Genomic DNA, 21,552 nt, shown 5'->3' on the forward strand with positions numbered 1-21,552 from the left:
TGTCATCCAAGGAACACAAGGCATCTTATGGACAAACAGATTTGTATCCAATGCTAGTCCTATTCTGAGTAGACCCTTTGAAATCAATGGACACTACTAACTTGTGTGTATTATAGTACTATCCATTTACTTGGATTAGGACTACCACTGGACACATCCTACACTAAATTGCCTTAACCATGGTTAGTGAAAATAAGCCAGCTTCAGTCTATGGAGCTGCCCTGTTTGAATTTACCATAGTTCAGGTTAACCACAGTTTAGAATTTGGATGGAATGCTAAACTGCAGTTACTCTAAAACTGACACCTCCAATTTCATTTGCATAGCTTGTGCTAGAGATTTGGGGGTGCATAAGCCTGAGGGGAGACTAGTCCCTGTTAAATCATGATTTTGTGTTAAGTCCAATTATAGCCAGTGACTGGCCCAAGGACAACTAGTGAAGTTGATAGGATTGAAGATTTGAACCCATGTCTTTTGCGCATGTCCCGCTGTCTATGCCATACGCATGAGATCTGGCAATCTGTTTGCAAGTATAGCAATATCACTACTTGTGTGAACATTTACTGCAGATATTCCTGCTTCCTTCTATAACTAAAGAATTACAAATGCTCCCTGAATATTGAAGTTACGAGCATGTATGTATCTGGCTCATATTCATGCTTGCATATATATGGATGCTTCTTATTTATACTTGCCCAGTTCACAGTGAGGTAGAGCAGGGTCCCATGTACCATCTACTTGGCAATGAATCTCTCTTGTTCCAGATATTTTGTAGCCAGCATTGCAGTCTAAAGTCACCCTTTGGTTATACGTGTAGGTGTCTGAATAACCAGTTACTATCCTTCCATTCCTTACTTGAGGGGATGGACACCGAGTCACTGAGAAGACAAAGTTTCAACAAGCATATAGTACTGAAGGTAAAAAGGAATATACCTGTTCTCTGCATATCTGTGCGTTTAGCTGGCAGTATTATAGACATGTGGATTAAGGGCTGATAGAATAGGGTGAGGAACCTCAGGCTCAGGGCCCAAATGTAGCCCACCCTGCTTCTCTATTTGACCCTCAAGTCTCTCCCCACGCTCAGGGCTGGATTAAACTTTAAGCAAAATAAGCACGTATTTAGGGCATCAAGGGAAGGGGGTGCCACAAAAAAATTCCATTGCTGGATTTAACATGGACCATATGGCAGTGGCGTAGCGGGGGTGCAGGGCGTACCGGGCACAACATCTGGGGGTTAGGGTTAGGGGGCGCAAATCCACGGGTTAGGGGGTGCAAATTACTTGCCTTGCCCCAGGTGCTGACAACCCACGCTACGCCACTGCCATATGGCGCAGCTGAACCAGGTTCCACAAAAAAGTTTCCCAAAATAAGTGAAAAATGAATACACACGGACACACACAAATAATAATAATAAATTAGTAACAATGAATTAGTAACAACAGAGTAATGACCACTCCCCACATTAAATGGGGGGCGCCCTTTGCATGGTCGCACACAGCCCCCTGGACCCTATGTGGCACCATTAGCACAGGATTGGCTTCGCCTTCCCCAGGTGGGATACCTGGAGGTCTCCGCCTACCTCAGCCAGTTGCCCAATCCTGCCTGGGGAGGCGTTGCCAAGGTGATCAGGCCAGGTAGCGGGAGGGACCACCCTGCCCACACAATCATTATTCTTGGGAAAACCACGAAATTAGAATCTGGTAATTGGTAAACTGCCACTCAGTTCACTGAGGCTCATGTAATCGTTCTTATCTTGGTCATCTCAGCTGTCCTGTTCAGTCATCCACTGAGAGTGAGTGGAGCAGTGTTCAGTGCAGTGTTGCCAGATTTGGGGGGGGGGGGTTTCCTTCAAATTTGCAGATTTTTAAAGGCCTTGGTGAAAATGGTTATCTCCACAGCTTTTCTGGGTGTGTGTTGGGGCAGCAAAATAATAACCACACAGATTTGGGAGACAATTGATGTGTCAATTTATGATGAAATTATATGTGCATCACTATGAACTCATCAATTTATTAATTTCTCAGCTGAGCTTCAGCAGCTTCACTCATATGTGCATCGTAAGTTCAGTGCAACCAAAAATGTAAAAACAAGATTCAGTCATGCTGAACTTTATAAACCAATTGTAGAAGACAATGTTGAGTCTGCCTTTCCAAATGCAGACATTTGCTTTCATATATTTTAATATTAATAGTCACAAATCGTCAAAGACTGCTCAGCTGAGTGTTTATTTTCTCAGTTGAAGTATATTAAAAATCCTAACAGAACAGCTATGCAGCAAGGTGGGCTGGATGCCTTATCTCTACAAAGTATAGAAGCATGTGTGTTATGGAAGATTAGTTTTGAGGATCTGATAAAAGACTTTTCAATTAGAAAAAGCAAGAGAAAAGTAGGAGAGATAGTGGGTGAAAGGTGAGTGGTTGTCAATGGAGACAGTGATGGAGTGAGGATTCCTGCCTTCTCTTTCCAGACATTAAGCAGGAGTTTCTTCTCCACTTCCCTATTCTACCCAACCAAAGAACTGCATGTTTCACCTAAGGAGGAATGCAGATCTGATTAACAACTGGATTTTGTATTTTCAGAAATGGGGTTGTTATGTTGGAATCAACCATTGTATGTCTTTTCATCCCAGCAGTCCTAATTATAGTTGCAGGTAGGCATTGCAGCTTGTATAATACTTGGGGACATTTTGCTTTGCCCCAATATGAATCCCCCACCCTTGCCTTTGCATTTTTTTAGGAATGCATATAGCTAATGATTCTTCTTGTTGGGTAGTAATAGAGTAATGACAGCTGTGATTTTGCCAAATGTTCATGCTTATTGATTAACACAACTTCCTGCAATTAACAAAATGGGATGGAGGATATTTAAAAACACACCTCCACAATATGCACGGCCACTCCAAACACCATTTACTCCATCCTTGGTAGTACAGTAAATGGTGGCATTTCCGACAAGGGGGTGGCTTTTTTCACAGGTGTATGATACAGCTGTCCCATAGAAGTAGTCATCTATGCCACTGTGCTTGCCATGAGGAACATCTGGTGGTGGAGAACACGAAATAGCTAGAGAAAGATAGAAGACAAACATATAGCATAAATGATGTATTCTGTTTTCTATTTCTGATGGCTACTACTGGAGCCAACAGATGAAGTTAACAGCGTATGTAATATTAATGACTGCTAAACTATGATTATCCCTTGAATACAGCCAGTAGTTAAAAGGAAGAAAATAATACAAGGCATCCAGAGTTCCATAATCTGCCATGGAGATTACATGAAACGCAAGAACTACAATGGCTACTTATAAATACCAAAATAGAGAGATGAACTATTCTGTAAGACACATAAATTAAATAATAACAATAACAGGACAGAGACTGACCACTTTCTTTAGGCTGAAAGATTTATCAGCTTAGGAGAAATACAACCGAGGAGCATACAATAAAGAAAGTATTTTTGTTGTTGCTGCAGATACACATCAGAAGAGAGAGGATTAATGCTCCTCAGCTGGAAAATTGGAAGGAACGTCAGTCAGCAATGATATTGTTAACTACACTTCTGTGCTAAGGGCAAAGAAAGCAGCAATATTACAAACATTGTTTTAATAGTGTAAGACTAGGGACATGGGTGGTGCTGTGGTCTAAAACCACTGAGCCTCTTGGGCTTGCCATCGGAAGGTTGGCAGTTGATTGGAAGGTTGGCAGTTCAAATCCCCGCAATGAGGTGAGCTCCCGTTGCTCTGTCCCAGCTTCTGCCAACCTAGCAGTTAGAAAGCATGCCAAAAAGTGCAAGTAGATAAATAGGTACTGCTCCGGCGGGAAGGTAAATGGCGTTTCCATGCGCTCTGGCACTTGTCAGTGTCCTGTTGTGTCAGAAGTGGTTTAGTCATGCTGGCCACATGACCTGGAAAGCTGTCTGTGGACAAATGCTGGCTCCCTCGGCCTGAAAAACAAAATGGCTGCCACACCCCACAGTCGTCTTTGACTGGACTTAACTGCCCAGGGGTCATTTACCTTTACCTTACCTTACCTAGTGTAAGGTGTAAGATATTCCATAATGGTATTCCATTATTCTCATGATTTCATTGATAACCTGATACTATATTCTGATACTCTTGCCACAGGATTCCTGTGCTTTATAACTTTGCCATGTGATTATGATACTGATAATGTATGTAGGTTACACCAGTTTCTGTTAGTCTGGCATCCATCTTGGAACCACTCCCAAGAGCGCAAGCCTTGAACCTGTTCAGTTCCAACTTTTTCTCAATAAATACTTTTGCCTTTTGGCCACTAGGTGGCAACCATATATCTTACAATCCCCCAACCCCTTCATTTATACTTTCTTTTTTTATATATAATAATTTTTTATTGATTTTCCAACACAAATTAAAATACAAAACAACGCACAATACATAGACAAACAAAACATATAAACATGTATAATTTCAAAACCTCTTTTTCATAAACCTTACTTCCCAGACTTCCCCTTACCTCCCCTTTTCTGCATCCCTGTTTTAAAATTTCTTCAACAACCCCTCACTCCAATTAACTAATTGCTCATTTTCTTTTTTTTAGCTTCTTCTCATACTTAGTCAATTACAGCTGTAATTCTATATTTTTTCCTTTCCCTTGACATTTTAGCACTCATTAATTTTACAACAGTTCTTGAGATATACTTTAAATTTCTTTTAATCTTCTTCCACCGTCTCTTTTTCTTGGTCACGGATTCTGCCCGTCAAATCCGCCAATCCCATGTAGTCAATCACCTTCGTCTGCCATTCTTCCAGTGTGGGTAATTCTTGTGTCTTTCAATACTTTGCTAAAAGAATCCTTGCTGCTGTGGTAGCATACATAAAAAACGTCCTATCCTTCCTTGGCACCAATTGGCCGACCATGCCCAGGAGAAATGCCTCTGGTTTCTTATGAAAAGTACATTTAAGTACCTTCTTAATTTCATTATAAATCATTTCCCAGAAGGCTTTAATCCTCGGGCAAGTCCACCAAAGGTGATAAAAGGTACCTTCAGTCGCGTTGCATTTCCAACATTTATTATTGGGCAGATGGTAAATTTTTGCAAGCTTGACTGGGGTCATGTACCACCTATAAATCATTTTCATAATATTTTCTCTTAAGGCATTGCATGCCATGAATTTTATACCGGTGGTCCATAACTGTTCCCAGTCTGCAAACATAATGTCATAACCAATGTATTGTGCCCATTTAATCATAACTGATTTAACTGTCTCATCTAGTGTACTCCACTTCAACAGCAGGTTATACATTCTTGACAAATTCTTAGTATTGGGTTCTAACAGTTCTGTTTCTAATTTTGATCTCTCCATCTGGAAGCCAATTTTCCTGTCTTGTTTAAACACCTCCATTATTTGATGGTAATGAAGCCAATCTCGTACTTTAGACTTCATTTTTTCATAACTCTGCAATTTAGTTGTACCACTCTCTTGCTCTAAAATTTCACAGTATTTTGGCAATTTCGATTCCATGTTAAGTTTTTTCACCTCCTTTGCTTCCATTGGTGACAGCCACCTAGGGGTTTTATTTTCCAACAAGTCCTTATATCGAATCCAAACATTGTATAGTGCTTTCCTGACAATATGGTTTTTAAATCCTTTATGAGTTTTTACCTTGTCATACCATATATATGCATGCCAACCAAATCTGTTATCAAATCCTTCCAAGTCCAAAATGTCTGTATTTTCATGAAGTAGCCAGTCTTTCAACCAGCAGAAAGCTGCCGATTCATAGTACAGTCTCAAGTCCGGCAGGGCAAACCTCCCTCTATCTTTTGCATCAGTTAATATCTTAAATTTTATTCTGGGCTTTTTGCCCTGCCAGACAAATTTAGATATGTCTTTCTGCCACTTCCTGAAACAGTCCATTCTGTCCACAATCTGTAATGTCTGAAACAAAAATAGCATTCTAGGCAATACATTCATCTTAATTACAGCAATTCGGCCTAACAAGGAAAGTCTCAGATTTGACCATATTTCTAGATCTTTCTTTACCTCTGTCCAACATTTATCATAGTTATCTTTAAATAAGTTCACATTCTTAGATGTCATGTCAATCCCCAACATTTATACTTTCAACATGATAAATATCCCTTGCCAGGCTTCCTGTGCTATGTAATTTTGCTATGTGACTGACACTGATTAGGTTAGATATAGAAAAATGTGAATATGCTACCTTAACTAGATTATTCTGAATTCAGGCCTCTTGAACCATATGATTTCATTGATTGGGGACAACTGGTCTTTCAGTGCCAACTAGCACAAAAGTCAAAAGCACACTATTATATGAGTGCAAATAGTTATGTCCTTTAAAATTAAGTGTTACTTGTAAAAATTAAAATTTAATTTATCTGGAATCTGGTGAAATAGTAAAAGCACAAAGATATGTAGGCTGCTCAAAATCCTATAAAAATAGGGGCAAACAAAATTATTTTCACATTATTTGATTGAAATAATATATATTATTTGATTATTTGATTACAAGACTCTCTTTAATTTTCCAACAACCGTATGGTTTTTGAAGGGTTGCTGCAATGGTTCTCAAGAGTTGGGCTGACTGGCATTGACTCAAATATCCAAAGGCTATTTGCAATATTGCAAATATCAGATGCTGCCCAAGGCACAAAAGACTGGAAGAGCTGTAGAAGTGAACCACACCTACTAGTTATTCACTAATTGTCAATATTTTTGTGTCAATGATGCTATTTTTACATAGCTAATAGTCAACCCTTGTGGTGGACGGGCCTTGAATCAGCCTCCTGGGGACCCAGAAGCCATTCAGAGCTGGGTGGTGTGTCATCCAATCAGGAGGGAGGGAGTGGAGATTTAAATGTAGGCCTGGCCCACTAATGAGGACAAACAGATTTGTATCTAATGCTGCACCCGCCTCACTTCTTCCACCCACCCCAGCAGCACTGGCAGTGGCACTGGTCTGGGGCAAGATCTTGCCAAAATCTCACAAGATCCTAAGATCCAATGAGACTTTGACAAGATCTCACAAGATCTCACCAGACGTTGGTGCCACTGCTTCGCGGGCATCGCCATGGCGCTGGCAGCAGAGTACAGCAGGTGAATGAATCTGTGATATTGCAAATAACCATATTAGGTACTGCAAGCAAGGACAGTGGCACGCAGTTGACAAATGGATCTGTCATAAGATCTGGTCCCTGTGTCAGTGTCTTTGTTATGTGGCCTTTCATTTAGGTTTGGGGGCTGTCTGTAAGCAGATATGAGCCCAAGGCTGTGATATATGTAAGCCTACGAGAGGGAAGTGTTATTGTTCAGGACAGGTTGTAGGTAATTGATTATACATTTCAGTGTCTTTAGCTGGATGTTACATGTGACAAGTGATGTTCTCTTCTAGGCCTATCCTATAGTAGATTTTCCCTCGGTGCCAGCCTTACCTTGTCAATCTGTTTTCTCCCCCATTTCATTGGGTAGGTTTTATACCCTGATACATGTCTGATGCCACTGTTTAAGTTGTGGAGTGATATGGGTAGAAGCTGGAAGTATATAAGTATGTGCAGTGGCCAATAGCTTTCCATTATGTCCATTATGTAATTGCACAGCAGTGTCCAGAAAGTGAACTTGCATTGACTGATTTAGGCTCAGGTGAAGTAAAAGTTATTAAATCCTGGTGGAACTTCTCAGTTGCCCTCTGGAAAAATGATATACAGTGGTACCTCCGGTTAAGTACTTGATTCGTTCTGGAGGTCCATTCTTAACCTGAAACTGTTCTTAACCTGAGGTACCATTTTAGCTAATGGGGCCTCCTGCTGCCGCCGCGCGATTTCTGTTCTCATCCTGAAGCAAAGTTCTTAACCCGAGGTACTATTTCTGGGTTAGTGGAGTCTGTAACCTGAAGCGTTTGTAACCCGAGGTACCACTGTATGTTAACATGTGTTCTACTTACGCTGACAAATAGCAGTTTCACCAGTCCATACTGCTTTTAGGCCAGATATCACACACTGTCTGGAAGATAGACCAACTAGCCTGTACCTGAATTGAGATAGAAGCAATTATGGATTGTCAAATTCTTTATCCCAGGATGCACAGAATTAAATGCATATTACAAAATGTATGCACTGTGTTATTAGAGGTCACAGCCCACACACTTCTACTGCACTTGCTGCTAGTGTAGTGGCTCCTCAATAAAATTGCTTTAAACAGCTTGTAGCAGTTTCTTCCTTGCGGCAGATGACAAGAGACTACGAGACTTGTGCAAAATACTCAGTCAAGAGTTACCTTTATTTCTTGACTGGTTCACAAGAATTTTAGTTCAAACTATATACAAAACTATTTACATACATCTGGTATAAACTCACAGCCTGTGGGTACTCTTTCCTCGTGCAGGATGTTGCAACCTGCAACTTCCTCTTTTTATTTTCATCCCCAGCTGTAACCAATCAGCCTAGAATGTCACTCCTAACTATTAAAGAAAACTTCTTTAACACTATAATAACCTTTTTTTTTGTTTCTTTGAAGAATGACTTCCTAACATGTGTACCCATTCACAACCAATACCAAAACTGTATACTGAGCGATTATCACAGCAAAATATATTCTATTCAGACCAGAATTCTCTCTTCTGCAAACCCTGCAATTTGCACAAGCATGATGATATCTCCCTCTATCTATGGTTCTGTCTCCAATCCTACTGGCATTCCCCTCAGATGATTAGTATTAGGCTGCAAGACAAGTTAGTGCCTGGGATTGGCTAAATCTGTTGTCGCAGGGGTCCTGTTTCTTCAAAAGCTGCATTACAATAAGAAATTGATTTGTGAACCTTTTCCTGCATAGGAGGTTAGGTGAGGGGAGAAAGTTAACACCAATGACTTGTTCTTAAATTGTTAAAGGAAGAGGAGCCCTACCAGAAAAAGTAACCTTATTGATTTTCCAATGCTTACCCTTCCTCACAGGTGTAATTTATAGTAGAACCAAATAAAAGATCTTTTGTTACAATTAGCCTCCCATTATCTGGTTCTCCTGGATATCCACATGATTTTCCTGTCAGAAAAAAAGCAAACCATACAGAATTTCTCTCTGTAATTTGTTTTAAAACAAATTTAATTAAAGCACAAAGGAAGAAACTTAATCAAACCACTTATATTAATATAACAATCAATACAAGGATGGTAAGAGACTCACTTTTGCAGAACTCCTGAACTCCTGACCATTCCTGATTTCTAATGCACATAAGAGAGGCCTTCAATCCGGGATGCTTAGCATAGCCTGGATGGCACATGTATTTCACAACTGAGCCAACGGGAAAGGAATTATTTTCTTTATACTCATTGAGAAGTTCAGCAAATTGTAAACTGGGTGGGGGTGCACAGCTACCTCCTGATGAGATGGAGGGAGGAAGTGGGGAGGAAGAGAGGGGAAAATGAGGCCAGTAGTTATTGTGAAGGTCTACAAAGTGTAATATTGTGCTTCTAACTTTAAACTAATCTCCAGTTCCTCCCAGTGGCGTAGCGTGGGTTGTCAGCACCCGGGGCAAGGCAAGTAATTTGTGCCCACTAACCTGTGGATTTGCGCCCCCTAACCCTAACCCCCAGATGTTGCGCCCGGTGCGGCTGGCCCCCCTGCACCCCCCACGCTGCGCCACTGGTTCCTCCAACTATAATATAGCGGTGGTCCTCACCTCTCTCTTCTCACCTGTACTGTATTTACTTATTCATTTGAATTTTATTTAAAAATATGCATATATTGCTATTCAGGGGGGGAAAATCAATGCAGTTTACAACAATTATACATACATAAAACCATATAAAAAGTTAAAAATTGTTTATTTTATGCGTTTATATGTATGTGAAACATAAAATAGGATAATTGCATCAAGCAGGAAATAATATGCACAAGACAAAAATGAGAGAAGCAATTTCATCAGTGGGAACAAGATGTGATGTGCAGTTCCTTACTCAAGAAGATTAAAGAACATTCAAGCTGTTTTATTACTTCTGTTTCTTGGAAGGTGGTAGTGCCTTCACTATTATAAGAAGGGCCTTCCTTCAACAGTTGCCAGTTTGACTTTGGGCAGCAGCCAGCAAAGTAATTGCATTCTGCTTGTGCAACGAAACTTCCCACCCCACTCTTTTCCCTGTGCCTTCTCCAAATCTGCTATAGAAGGGATGAGGGAACCCTAGAAAAGGTTTAGGGTATGCACAGGGGGAGGGGGAGAAGGGGCAGTTATACCGCACAACCAAAAGTCCTTGCACTAATAGAACTACAGTACCTTGCAGTATTAAACCACAGAGCCTAGGGCTTGCCAATCAGAAGGTCGGTGGTTCGAATCCCCATGACGGGGTGAGCTCCCATTGCTCGGTCCCTGCTCTTGCCCACCTAGCAGATCGAAAGCACGTCAAAGTGCAAGTAGATAAATAGGTACCGCTCTGGGGGGAAGGTAAACGGCGTTTCCGTGGGCTGCTCTGGTTTACCAGAAGTGGCTTAGTCATGCTGGCCACATGACCCGGAAGCTGTACGCCGGCTCCCTCGGCCAATAAAGCGAGATGAGTGCCGCAACCCCAGAGTCGGTCACGACTGGACCTAATGGTCAGGGGTCCCTTTACCTTTACCTTGCAGTATCACTCTTTGTCTCTTCTAAGGAACCCTTCAGAAGTTCCATTAACTTGCACAAAACTGAATTCTGTGTGACAGTTCTCTAAGTGTGTGCTTTCATTATAGGAAGCAGCACTACTTTAATTATTTGCCTGAAACCAAATTTCCAAGGCTGAATGGAAGAAATGGTGTAAACATTGCTTTGTAGCTTGCCCTGCTAGAGCCAATATGGACAATCACATGGTCAAAAGATGTACCTTCACAACGAGGGGCAGGGGAAGACCATGTACCAGATGCTGTGCAGTAAATAGTCCCTTCTCCAATTAGACCATAGCCAGGCTCACATGTGTATTTCACAGACATTCCATTAGTAAACACTGCTGCTTCCTGGTTGTACATCCCATTTTGAACATGTGGGGGTGGCTGGCATTGAATCACTGAAAGGGAAAAAGGTGGTTACAATGGAAAAACACATTACAAACATCCTTGACTGTAAATTCCACATTTGTAAGAACTCAATCATTTAGTGTGGCAGCACCTATACTTGGGAACTCCCTGCCTATTGATATCAAGCAGGTGCACTTCTTTTTGGTCATGCATTTGCAATGGTCTGTCATTATTTGTTATGATTCCTATTTCAGGTTTCAGTCCAATCAATAAACCCCCAAAGGCTTATTTCCTCAATCACACTCTATTGCAGGTGTAGCCAACTTGGTGCACTTCAGTTGTTGTGGACTATAACTCCCATAATCTTTTACTATTGGCCATGCTGACTGGGGCTGATGAGAACTGTAGTCCAGCAACACATGAAGGGCACCAATTTGGCTATCTTTATTCAGTGGAATTATTTAAGTACTTACACACCCCTGTATGGTATTGATTTGTAGAGAGTCTTTAATGAGCCCAAGCTCAGATGAGACTTTCATTCTTTTTGGTTCATATCTGAAACTGTCAAAGGAGATCCAAACAAAAGGAAAGTATTTCTAACTATTAGAAGCAAATGAAAGACATACTAGTACCTACCCCTAACACAAATGGGCACAAGAGAATCCCATGTGCTGTCAAATTGGCACTGAATTGTATGGTTGCCTTTCAGGATATAGCCAGGGTCACATTCAAATGTAATTGTCTCTTTGGGTTTAACTTTCCCTCTAGATCCTGTTATTCTTCCATTCTGGATTTCTGGATTTTCACAACCAGTGACTGCGAAGGAAAAAGGATAAAGCCATTATTAAATTCTATAATATGTGAGACGATGGTTTTCCCAGTAGTGATGTATGGAAGTGAGAGCTGGACCATAAAGAAGGCTGATCACCGAAGAATTGATGCTTTTGAATTATGGTGCTGGAGGAGACTCTTGAGAGTCCCATGGACTGCAAGAAGATCAAACGTATCCATTCTTAATGAAATCAGCCCTGAGTGCTCACTGGAAGGACAGATCATGAAGCTGAGGCTCCAGTTCTTTGGCCACCTCATGAGAAGAGAAGACTCCCTGGAAAAGACCCTGATGTTGGGAAAGATTGAGGGCACAAGGAGAAGGGGACGACAGAGGACGAGATCATTGGACAGTGTTCTCGAAGCTACAAACATGAATCTGACCAAACTGCAGGGGCAGTGGAAGACAGAAGTGCCTGGCGTGCTCTGGTCCATGGGGTCACGAAGAGTCGGACACGACTAAACGACTAAACAACAACAACAATATGTGAGACCTGAAAGAAGGGTGTATTGCAGAAAATATAAAACCTTGATGTAAAATTCAACATCTTAACTTTCTAGGATCATAGACAACCTCTTAACACTTTCCTGATAATTAGGAAGTGTATTGGTTTGTACATGTCCACAGAATGGAAGATGGCAAGATCCCCAAGAATGTACTCTATGGGGAGCTAGTCTCAAGCACCAGGCCTGTTGACAGACCAGCTCTGTGTTACAAAGCTGTCTGCAACCATGACATGAAGGCTGGCAATATCATCCTCGCTGTGTAGGAATTCCTTGCATCCAACCACAGTGCCTGGAGACAGGCAGTCAGGTCATGTATCCATAGTAGTTACCAGAGGAAAAATGACCACTGGGAGGAGTGCAGAGAGCAGAATTGCCATGGTGCACCTACAGCAGCACAACTGGACACCTTTATCCCACTGCTGCAAGTTATTTAATGTGGGCCTGGATAGCTCAGTTGGTTAGAGCATGGTACCGATAACACCAAGGTTGCAGGTTCAATCTCCATATGGGACAGCTGCATATTCCTGCATTGCAGTGGGTTGAACTAGATCAGTGTTTCCCAACCTTGTGCCTCCAGCTGTTTATGAAATACAACTCCCACCATCCCTGACTAGCAAGACCAGTGGCAAGGGATGATGGGAATTGTAGTCCAAAAACAGCTGGAGGCACAAGGTTGGGAAACACTGAACTAGATGATCCTCAGGTTCCCTTCCAACTCTACAATTCTGTGATCTGCCCCAGCTGCAGCAAAACATGTATCTCCCATATTGGTCTCTACAGCCACAGCAGGTGCTGTAACTCTCCAAATGTTTGACTTTACTCGCAAAGACACAGTGTTCCATTGTCTCCCAAGACAGATGGGTGCCAACAGAACAATCTATTCAACATGAAGGCTGCAATCTTATCACACTTACGTAGTAGTAAATTTAACAGAACTCAATGGCCCTTACTTCTGAGTAAGCATATGTAAGATTCCACTGCAAGGTATTAACTATGTTTCCTACATATTAATGATTGAAAAATGAATTTATGGAACATTACATTAAAGCACTAGATGGTTTTCTCAAACAATTATTAGTGGAAACAGTCAAACATTTTACAGCAAGTGATTTGTGGGTTGCTTCTAGTGATTTGTATGTTGCTTCTTTGATTACTAGGAACATAAACTTTAGGAGGAACAGAAACCAGAAAGAGTCATGGGAAATTTCTGCTTATTATAGTTCAAAAAGGCATTGCCTTCTATTGTGGCTCAGGTTAAAAGCCCTCATATTAGAAACACAGTCAGAAGCAGCCTGAAAGAGAAGTCTGTTTGCGGGTGAGGAGTCTCATATGAAAGAGCTTCAAAGTGATACTTGCCCTGTTCACAGTGAGGTAGTGGAGGGTCCCATGTGCCATCCACTTGGCAATGGATCTCTCTCGAGCCAGCTATTTTGTGGCCAGCATTGCAGTCTAATGTCACCCTTTGGTTATATGTATAGGTGGCGGAATAACCAGTTACTATTCTTGCATTTTCAATTTGAGGAGCTGGACAGTGAGCCACTGAAAAGAAGATGTGTTTAATAAACATACAGCTACAAAGGACAAAGTAAAAGAATAGACCCTCACTCAGTGCATCTGTGCCTTTATCTGCTGCATCATGGACAGGTGGGTTGGTTTTGAAAATTTAGAAGTATTGATACCTAATAGTTATTCTGTTAGAGCTATCAGAAGAAAATGCTTGCCACATTACCAAATCATCATGTTTAGGAATTAACACAAATTGGACCTTTCCATATAAACAATAGAAGAACAAAGAGTAACACTGGAAAACCACACCTCCACAATATGCACGGCCACTCCAAATTCCATTTAATCCATCCTTAGTAGTACAGTAAATAGTGGCATTTCCCACAAGGGGGTGGCCTTTGTCACAGGTGTATGTTACAGCTGTCCCATAGGAGAAGTCATTCATGGACCTGCCACTGTGCTTGCCATGGGGAACATCTGGTGGTGGAAAGCATGGAATACCTAGAAACATAAGCAGAAGATACATGCCAAAGACAAATATTTTAGTGGGTGTTTTTTTTAATATTTATTGTGTCTTAGTTCATTTTGCATCTAAATATCTCCCTACCTAAGGAAACACTAGTGCTTTCATTTAATTTGAGGAAATGCAGTGGTGTTCAGTTATTATCTTTGTAAATTAGAAATCTGAAAGTTTTTTAATGCCCTACAGGAATTGTATTTTTGAACACTTATTTTTGTATTTGTGAATTGTTATATTGAATTTCTTTTGTAAGAAGTAGGTTCGCAAAATAGCTTGAAGATACAGGAGTCTGCTTCACTTTTTCTTATACTGAATGTGACCAATATTGAACCATTGTCTATTCCTATGTTTATTTGCTTATTTCAGCAGAGTCTCAGAGGTTATTCCAAAGAGTGAGTTATACTACGCTTCGTGAAACAAAGCTTCAATGCCATAATTTGTTTTAGGTAAAGGTAAAGGAACCCCTGACAGTTAGGTCCAGTCGTGAACGACTCTGGGGTTGCGGCGCTCATCTCACTTTATTGGCCGAGGGAGCCGGCGTACAGCTTCCGGGTCATGTGGCCAGCATGACTAAGCTGCTTTTGGCGAACCAGAGCAGTGCGCAGAAATACTGTTCATCTTCCTGCCGGAGTGATACCTATTTATCTGCTTGCACTTTGATGTGCTTTCGAACTGCTAGGTGGGCAGGAGCTGGGACTGAGCAATGGGAGCGCCCCCCGTCGCAGGGATTTGAATCACCAACTTTCCAATTCAGTGGTTTAGACCACAGCGCCACCAATGTTGTATTTTCAGTTGCTGTAACCTGCCTTGGAACCTTAAGGTGCAGCATAGGTAAGAAATCAAAGTACAGTCATACCTCGGGTTACAGCAGCTTCAGGTTGCATTTTTTTGGGTTGTGGACCGCCGAATCCTGGAAGTACTGGAATGGGTTACTTCCGGGTTTCGGCAGTCGTGCATGCGCAGAAGCACTAAATCGCGCTTTGTGCACGCGCAGAAGCGCCGAATCACAACCTGCGCATGCGCAGACACGGGTTGCGAATGTGCATTCCGCATGGATCACGTTTGCAACCCGAGCGTCCACTGTAACAACAAGAACAACATTTTGACACTGATTTACCTGTAATACTGCTAGACGAGAGCATGCAAATGTATTAACCCTTTACCATCCATACCAAATTGATTTTGAGGTGTTCCTGGTGCCATATAAGAATACTATTTACAAACATAGCAGTAAAAAATGTTTTACTTACGCTGACAAAGAGGAACATCATTAGTCCACCCTACTTTTCGGCCAAATACGACACACTTTCTGCTGGAAGTACTACCAATTAACCTGTGCCTGTATCAAGAAAGAAGTAGCTGTGGGTTGTCTTGTTCTGCCTCGTGAGATGCATAGAACTGATGTGCTTATAATGTGAACGTTCTTCTTACTGACTTTCCACAAACAAATGAAATGCTTTTTGAAAGACAGGGAAGCACATTTCTTGTCAGCCAGGATTGTGCAGCTATCTCAACATATCTTACAATATTCATTTAAGTAATATGTTCACCCCTCTTTCAATTGTTCTTGGTGTCGAGTGTCCCAGTTAACTAATATCCATTGAGCAAGCAATCCAGTACACTTCCTGGGGTAATATGGATTTATAATGCAACATACCTAATTTATTTTATTTGTATGTTAAGAAATATGATACATTGTCCTCTGAAAGGAATGACTGAAAATGGTTACATGCCAACACTGATAAATGCTAGTTGGGCTGGGCCAGGGGGGTGATCAATGCCTCATAACAAGAGGCGGTGGTTCCTGCCTGGAGGAGGCAGTGGTAAAACCACTCCTTAAGAAACCCTCCCTGGACTCAGAAATCTTTGACTACCGGCCAGCTGCCTTGCTCCCCTTCATGAGCAAGGTTCTTGTCAAGATTCTGGTGGTTGTGGACCAGACCCAGGTGCCTTTGGAGGAAACTGATTTTCTAGATCAATTTCAGTTGGGGTTTCAGCCTAGTTTTGGCACAGAAACTCTTTTGGTTGCCCTGCATGATGACCTCTGTTGGGAGAGAGACAGGGGAAATGTTTCCTTGTTAATTCTCCTCAACCTCTCAGAAGCTTTTGATACCATTGACCATAGCATCCTTCTGGAGTAGCTGTCTGAGTTGGGGATAGGTGGCACTGCTTTGTGGTGGTCCTGGACATTGCATTCATCATCTGAGGCCCTCCTTTGTGTACCTCCTTCACATGAAGTCCAGAGGATGGCTACACGAGAATAGGCCTTTTCTGTAGTCGCTCCCCGTTTGTGGAATGCTCTCCCCAGGGAGATTCGCCTGGCACCTTCATTATATATTTTTAGGTGTCAGGTGAAAACGTTCCTCTTCAACAAGGCCTTTGGCTGACAAGGAGGGCTATTGTTTTGGCTTAATTATTTTATCTTGTATTTTATTCTGACATCTTTTGATGAAGAGCGGTATGAAAAATTAATAAGTAATTTTTTGCACATGGAAGCATGTGCAAAGACTTCTGCTTGTACAATGCGACTTTCTCTCCCTTCCTGTGTGTCTCCTGAAATTGCCCCCAGAACAGTGGGAGGAGAGCATGGGGGGGATTGATCTGCCTGGCAAACTGAAATGCTTCACAGTAGGAACGTTCCTGTGTGCTCAGATTCTTAAAAACAAAAATATCACCACACCCAGTACATAAGAGCTCTGCTGGACCAAACCAAAGAGCCATCATTCACCTATTACAGTGACCAACCATATGCCTAAGGAGGACATGAATGCAAAGTACTTCATTCCTTTCTGAACCAACAGGCCTAGGGTTAAGTGTAGAAAATCGTTAGTCTCTAGGGTTACAAACTCTCTCATTTTCTATGTGTTTGGTGCCTTTAAAAACTGCATAGTGAACCAACAGAAATAAGTCAGATGAGATTTTCCTGATGGGAGAGAAAAGTGAGAGGAAAAGCTTTACCAGATTATTTCTGCTTATGCAACTAGGGGAGATAGAGCAGCCCTAGTGGGAAGTCAGGCCAGAGGCAGCAGAGGAATTCTCCCTTCTTGGCTTTTCTGATGCTTACCCTTCATTGCAGGTGTAATTTACAGTGGAACCGAATAAAATACCTTGGGGCACAATCAACTTCCCATTATCTGGTTCCCCTGGATTTCCACAAGATTGTCCTAGCAGGAAGAAAGAGACAAAGTGTGCCTTAAAGTACAATGCTGATCTAAAGTTTCCATCTGCTTTTCGTTTTAAATTAATAAATTCTCAAGGGCAGAACTGCACACCTCAATACATCTCTTGTATTCAAACCATTGAAATGATTCAGATTGATACACAGCATATTCTCACAAGTATTTCAAAGAATGTTATGACACTCACGTTTACAGAGCTCCAGAACTTTGGACCACTCCTGGCTTTGAAGGCACTTAATAGAGTACCTCAGTCCGGTATAGCCTGGACGGCACATATATTTCACAATCGAGCCAACAGGAAATAAATTCTTTTCCTTATACTCGTCGGTTAGCTCAGCAAAGTTTAACCTAGGTGGAGGGCCACAGCCACCTAATGATAAAAAAGGGGAAATCAAGGAAATGTGAAGCTCTGCTCAGTGCAATTTTGTGTTTTGAACCACCATATCATTTCCTCCACCTCTAACATGGAAATGACCATTCCTTATCATCAAAAGTAACCCCTGGGGCAGTAGCTGTACAGAACTGGTGGGAGTCTGATTCCTTGTGGGATATGCCACAAGTTAAATGTATTAGAATGTTAATGCATTAGGCTTTCTGTATTTATCTTCTAGCTGTTCTGGAATAATTAATTGCCATGGGCCTTTTTCAGGCGGCAATTGCCCCAGGCCTCACACATGGTGGGACCATGTCAGCATTGGTATTGCTGTGGTGCTGACAACTTTTAGAAACAACAGACAGCAAGGGAACTGCCATCTCCACTCACTGCCTCTCTCACCCTTTGGGCTGGGCTCCCCCCACCAGAGGCCACTGGTGAGGAACTGTGAGGGAGAGCAATAGGATAACCTCTGGCATTGATGTTATCAATAGGATACCTGTGGGCCTACCTAACATGATGGGAAAGACAACAACCCAGCAAATTACAACTAGGCAAAGACAAAGGCCTTACACCCTGAAAAGTCAACAACTTTGCACTGCATTCCAGTCTCTTCTGGGCAGATTGGGCCACCAGGCTATTTTTCAAGCCTGTTTTACCTGTAGGCAGCTCATTTCCAGGAAACTCAGAGGAGAGGAGATAGGGAATTACTCTAATTGGATGCTGCCAGCAAAGATCAAAGAGAGACCAATTAGGACTCTTCCTCCTCTTCTCTCTGGGGATAGTTCTAGCTGGAAAAAGCCTGTAGAGAGAAAAGTTCTAAACGGATTGCTGCTAGTATGTAGAGAGACTAGGAGACAACAAATTAGCACCAATGTCTACACCATCACCAAGGAAGAAATGTATGTAATGTGGCTGGGGGAAAGGACAATAGAGGATTCAGGCCTGTGCCTAGCAGAGGAAGAAAGTAGAGCAGTCAGGGCCTGGGACATATTGGCATAAATATGTACATGTGTGTGCACTTTAATTTTATTTAGAGATGATCTGAGGAAATTAATTGGATGTTCTACTTAAGATGGGACATGGGAGCAACAATTGAAGTGAATTGTGTGTGTGTGTGTGTGTGTACGTGCGTATGAATTTTAGAAACGAAATCTTCATACACTGCTTCTGGTGTCACTCATTCATTCTCTCTCTCTCTCTCTCTCTCTCTCTCTCTCTCACACACACACACACACACAGAGAGAGAGAGAGAGAGAGAGAGAGAGAGAGAGAGAGAGAGAGAAGGATAATGTTAATACATTTTTAAAATATGCATGGTTGCTAAGGGAATGAGGACAAATGCTACATCAAGAAAGGCCCCTCAAATGAATTTTCTGCCTCCGGGCTTTTCATAATCACATCAGAAATGGTTACCTTTGTTTCATGCTTCAAAAGTTTTGGATCCATATTGAAGTTTCAAAGAGCATGTGGCAACAGTTCAGTGTGAGACCAAAATGCCCCATGGACCTAGCATGGGGACTTTCCAAACGATCAAACTGATCCACACAATAGATGGTTTCCATAAGTTGCAATTGGCAATTAGGGATTATCAAAAACCACACGATTCTGGAAATTTCAACTCCCCTGTGGATGTGCTGCCAGGCAAATGTAGTTTTTGACAATCACTACATTGGAACTCAGTAAATTCATTTAACCAAATGTTGAAAAGAGTTCTTACTAATCTGTATAGTACCAAAGATTGTACTAATTATTATTATTTATATTAATGGACGTATTGCTTGCATCTTCAGCCTTAGTGGCCAATGGCTATCATACTACACACACTTACCTGGGATTAAGTCTCATTGAATATCGTGGAGCCTGCTTTTGAGTAAAGTAAACTTGCATATGAATCTAAAGTAAGCATTGTGGAAAGTTGGAATGACAGCAAAGAGGCAAAATGTTGATCAAAAAGACTGCTAATAGAAAGATCAATAATTATTTCCCCTAATTGTAGATTAAAAAAAACCCCAGCTACAACAAACTATTCAACAGACTGTTATACAAATTTTAAGGTGCATACACAGAGCAGGTACATGCTCCACAGAAAACCAATCCTTTGCCCTTCGAAAATTAGGGAAGATTTCCTGAAAAATATAGACATTTTATTTGAGTTCACTGAGCAATCCCAAAGCCATCTTTACTCTCTTAATGCCTCCTCACACTGCCCCACAGGGGCCTGGGAAGCACCCCCTGGACAGCCACAGAGGCACTATTCAGAGGAGGAAGGGAAGGTAAGAGGGACAGAGGCCAGTGTTGTCCACAGCACCCCTGAACATCATTCAAGGCACCCCAGGGTGCCATGGCACACTGGTTGAAAACCACTGCTGTAAATAGATAAACATATTTGTATGATTGGACCACTGCTTTGCAAAACCAGTTTGGCCAGTATCTGTTAAAAACAGAGCAGGCCTGTCAAAAGAGCATATACCTACAAATAGGTGAAAATTCCTATTGGGGCCAGGAGAGACAATTAGGTATTGTCAGGTACCTTGACCAACAGGAGACAAGTCATACTCTCAAATTTCTATTGTAGACCTTTTTCTGTAAAGCTTGCATGATGATTTTGGGTGGTCTTTGGCTAAGGGGTTGGGCAATTTCTGTAGTGTCTGTTGTTGTTGTTGTTGTTGTTGATAGACTTAAAGGATACTGGGTCTCTTGATTGGGAGTTGAGCTGCAAAACACCCCATTTTTTTTGGTATAATAATAAGAATTTCCTCCCAGGAAAGATCAGACAGTTCCCTTCCCTGGTCATGTTCAGGAAGAATTTAAATACATTTTATTGTTCAGGCCTTTGTAAGCTGACAAAAACATTTAGGCATGGTAGATTTTAAAACTGTCTTTAGAAATCTTTTTGTTATTGTTGGATATGTTGTTTGTTAGTTGTCCTTGCATTTTTGGGAGGGAGGGAGATAAATAAACTTAACAGATAAATATTGAGACTTTACATCAGACAGCATATATATTGCAATTTTATATCAGATAGCACAATAAATAAATCCACTTATTTCTTAATAATAGTGTCTAGGGACACATAGTGAAATATTTATACATAATCCATTGATGAATGAGGAACATCCTAAATAAGATTGCCATATATTAGGTGCATTGTTTTATTAGACAGCTCTCCCGCTCCGCCCACTTTCTAATACAAAAGTTAGTAATCAAATGGGACTTTTTAAAATTGTTTATTTACAAGAAGACACTGAGGAAGTTTAATATTTTGCAGTTTCTTCCTTCAGAAACTTCCTCTTGCTATTTTATGTAATGGATTTATAGGAGTATTCAACTGACTCTCTTCACTCATTCACTGAAGAAGCACAATTGTAAAAAGAAGAATAAAAGAAGCATAATTGTACCAACCTGGCTACACCCTAAAATACCAGTGTTACTATAGACTACATGCTGTGGTGGCTGTGTGTTTGGCATTAATGTTAAATGTAAGCATGTACATCTCTTCAATGTAACCAGAAACCTTGATTGTCCCAAGTTTCTTGATTGTGCAGAAGAACCCTATGGACAGACACACAGTACCATGCACATACAACCAGAAGGGTCTGACCACTGACAGCATTAGATCTGGGATGTGTCAGTAGCAGGCATCATCCCACTCTCCTCATGTAC

The 21,552-nt window shown here is 41.4% G+C and overlaps 1 protein-coding gene and 1 long non-coding RNA gene across 3 annotated transcripts in view; one reads left to right on the top strand and one right to left on the bottom strand.

Moving 5' to 3' along the window:
* Positions 1-21,552, bottom strand: part of LOC310847587 (complement receptor type 1-like) — a 41,748-nt gene that overhangs the window by 16,718 nt on the left and 3,478 nt on the right. For both annotated transcript variants that reach the window (XM_083745463.1, XM_083745462.1), the window contains exons 2-13: positions 17,701-17,883; positions 17,399-17,498; positions 15,585-15,673; positions 14,124-14,315; positions 13,665-13,847; positions 11,610-11,789; positions 10,844-11,023; positions 9,177-9,371; positions 8,936-9,035; positions 7,942-8,027; positions 2,876-3,061; positions 695-877 (exon numbers count right to left, since the gene is read on the bottom strand). In XM_083745463.1, coding sequence (XP_083601589.1) covers positions 695-877; positions 2,876-3,061; positions 7,942-8,027; positions 8,936-9,035; positions 9,177-9,371; positions 10,844-11,023; positions 11,610-11,789; positions 13,665-13,847; positions 14,124-14,315; positions 15,585-15,673; positions 17,399-17,498; positions 17,701-17,883 — 1,857 coding nt within the window. The remainder of the gene's footprint in view (positions 1-694; positions 878-2,875; positions 3,062-7,941; positions 8,028-8,935; positions 9,036-9,176; positions 9,372-10,843; positions 11,024-11,609; positions 11,790-13,664; positions 13,848-14,123; positions 14,316-15,584; positions 15,674-17,398; positions 17,499-17,700; positions 17,884-21,552) is intronic.
* On the top strand, positions 783-4,337 carry LOC310847662. Its single transcript, XR_014565951.1, has 3 exons — positions 783-916; positions 2,579-2,649; positions 3,470-4,337. It is a non-coding gene; the product is annotated as an uncharacterized lncRNA (long non-coding RNA).

This window comes from Podarcis gaigeae (assembly GCF_964106915.1).
Source record: "Podarcis gaigeae genome assembly, chromosome: 6".
In the NCBI taxonomy this organism is placed as follows: Eukaryota; Metazoa; Chordata; class Lepidosauria; order Squamata; family Lacertidae; genus Podarcis; species Podarcis gaigeae.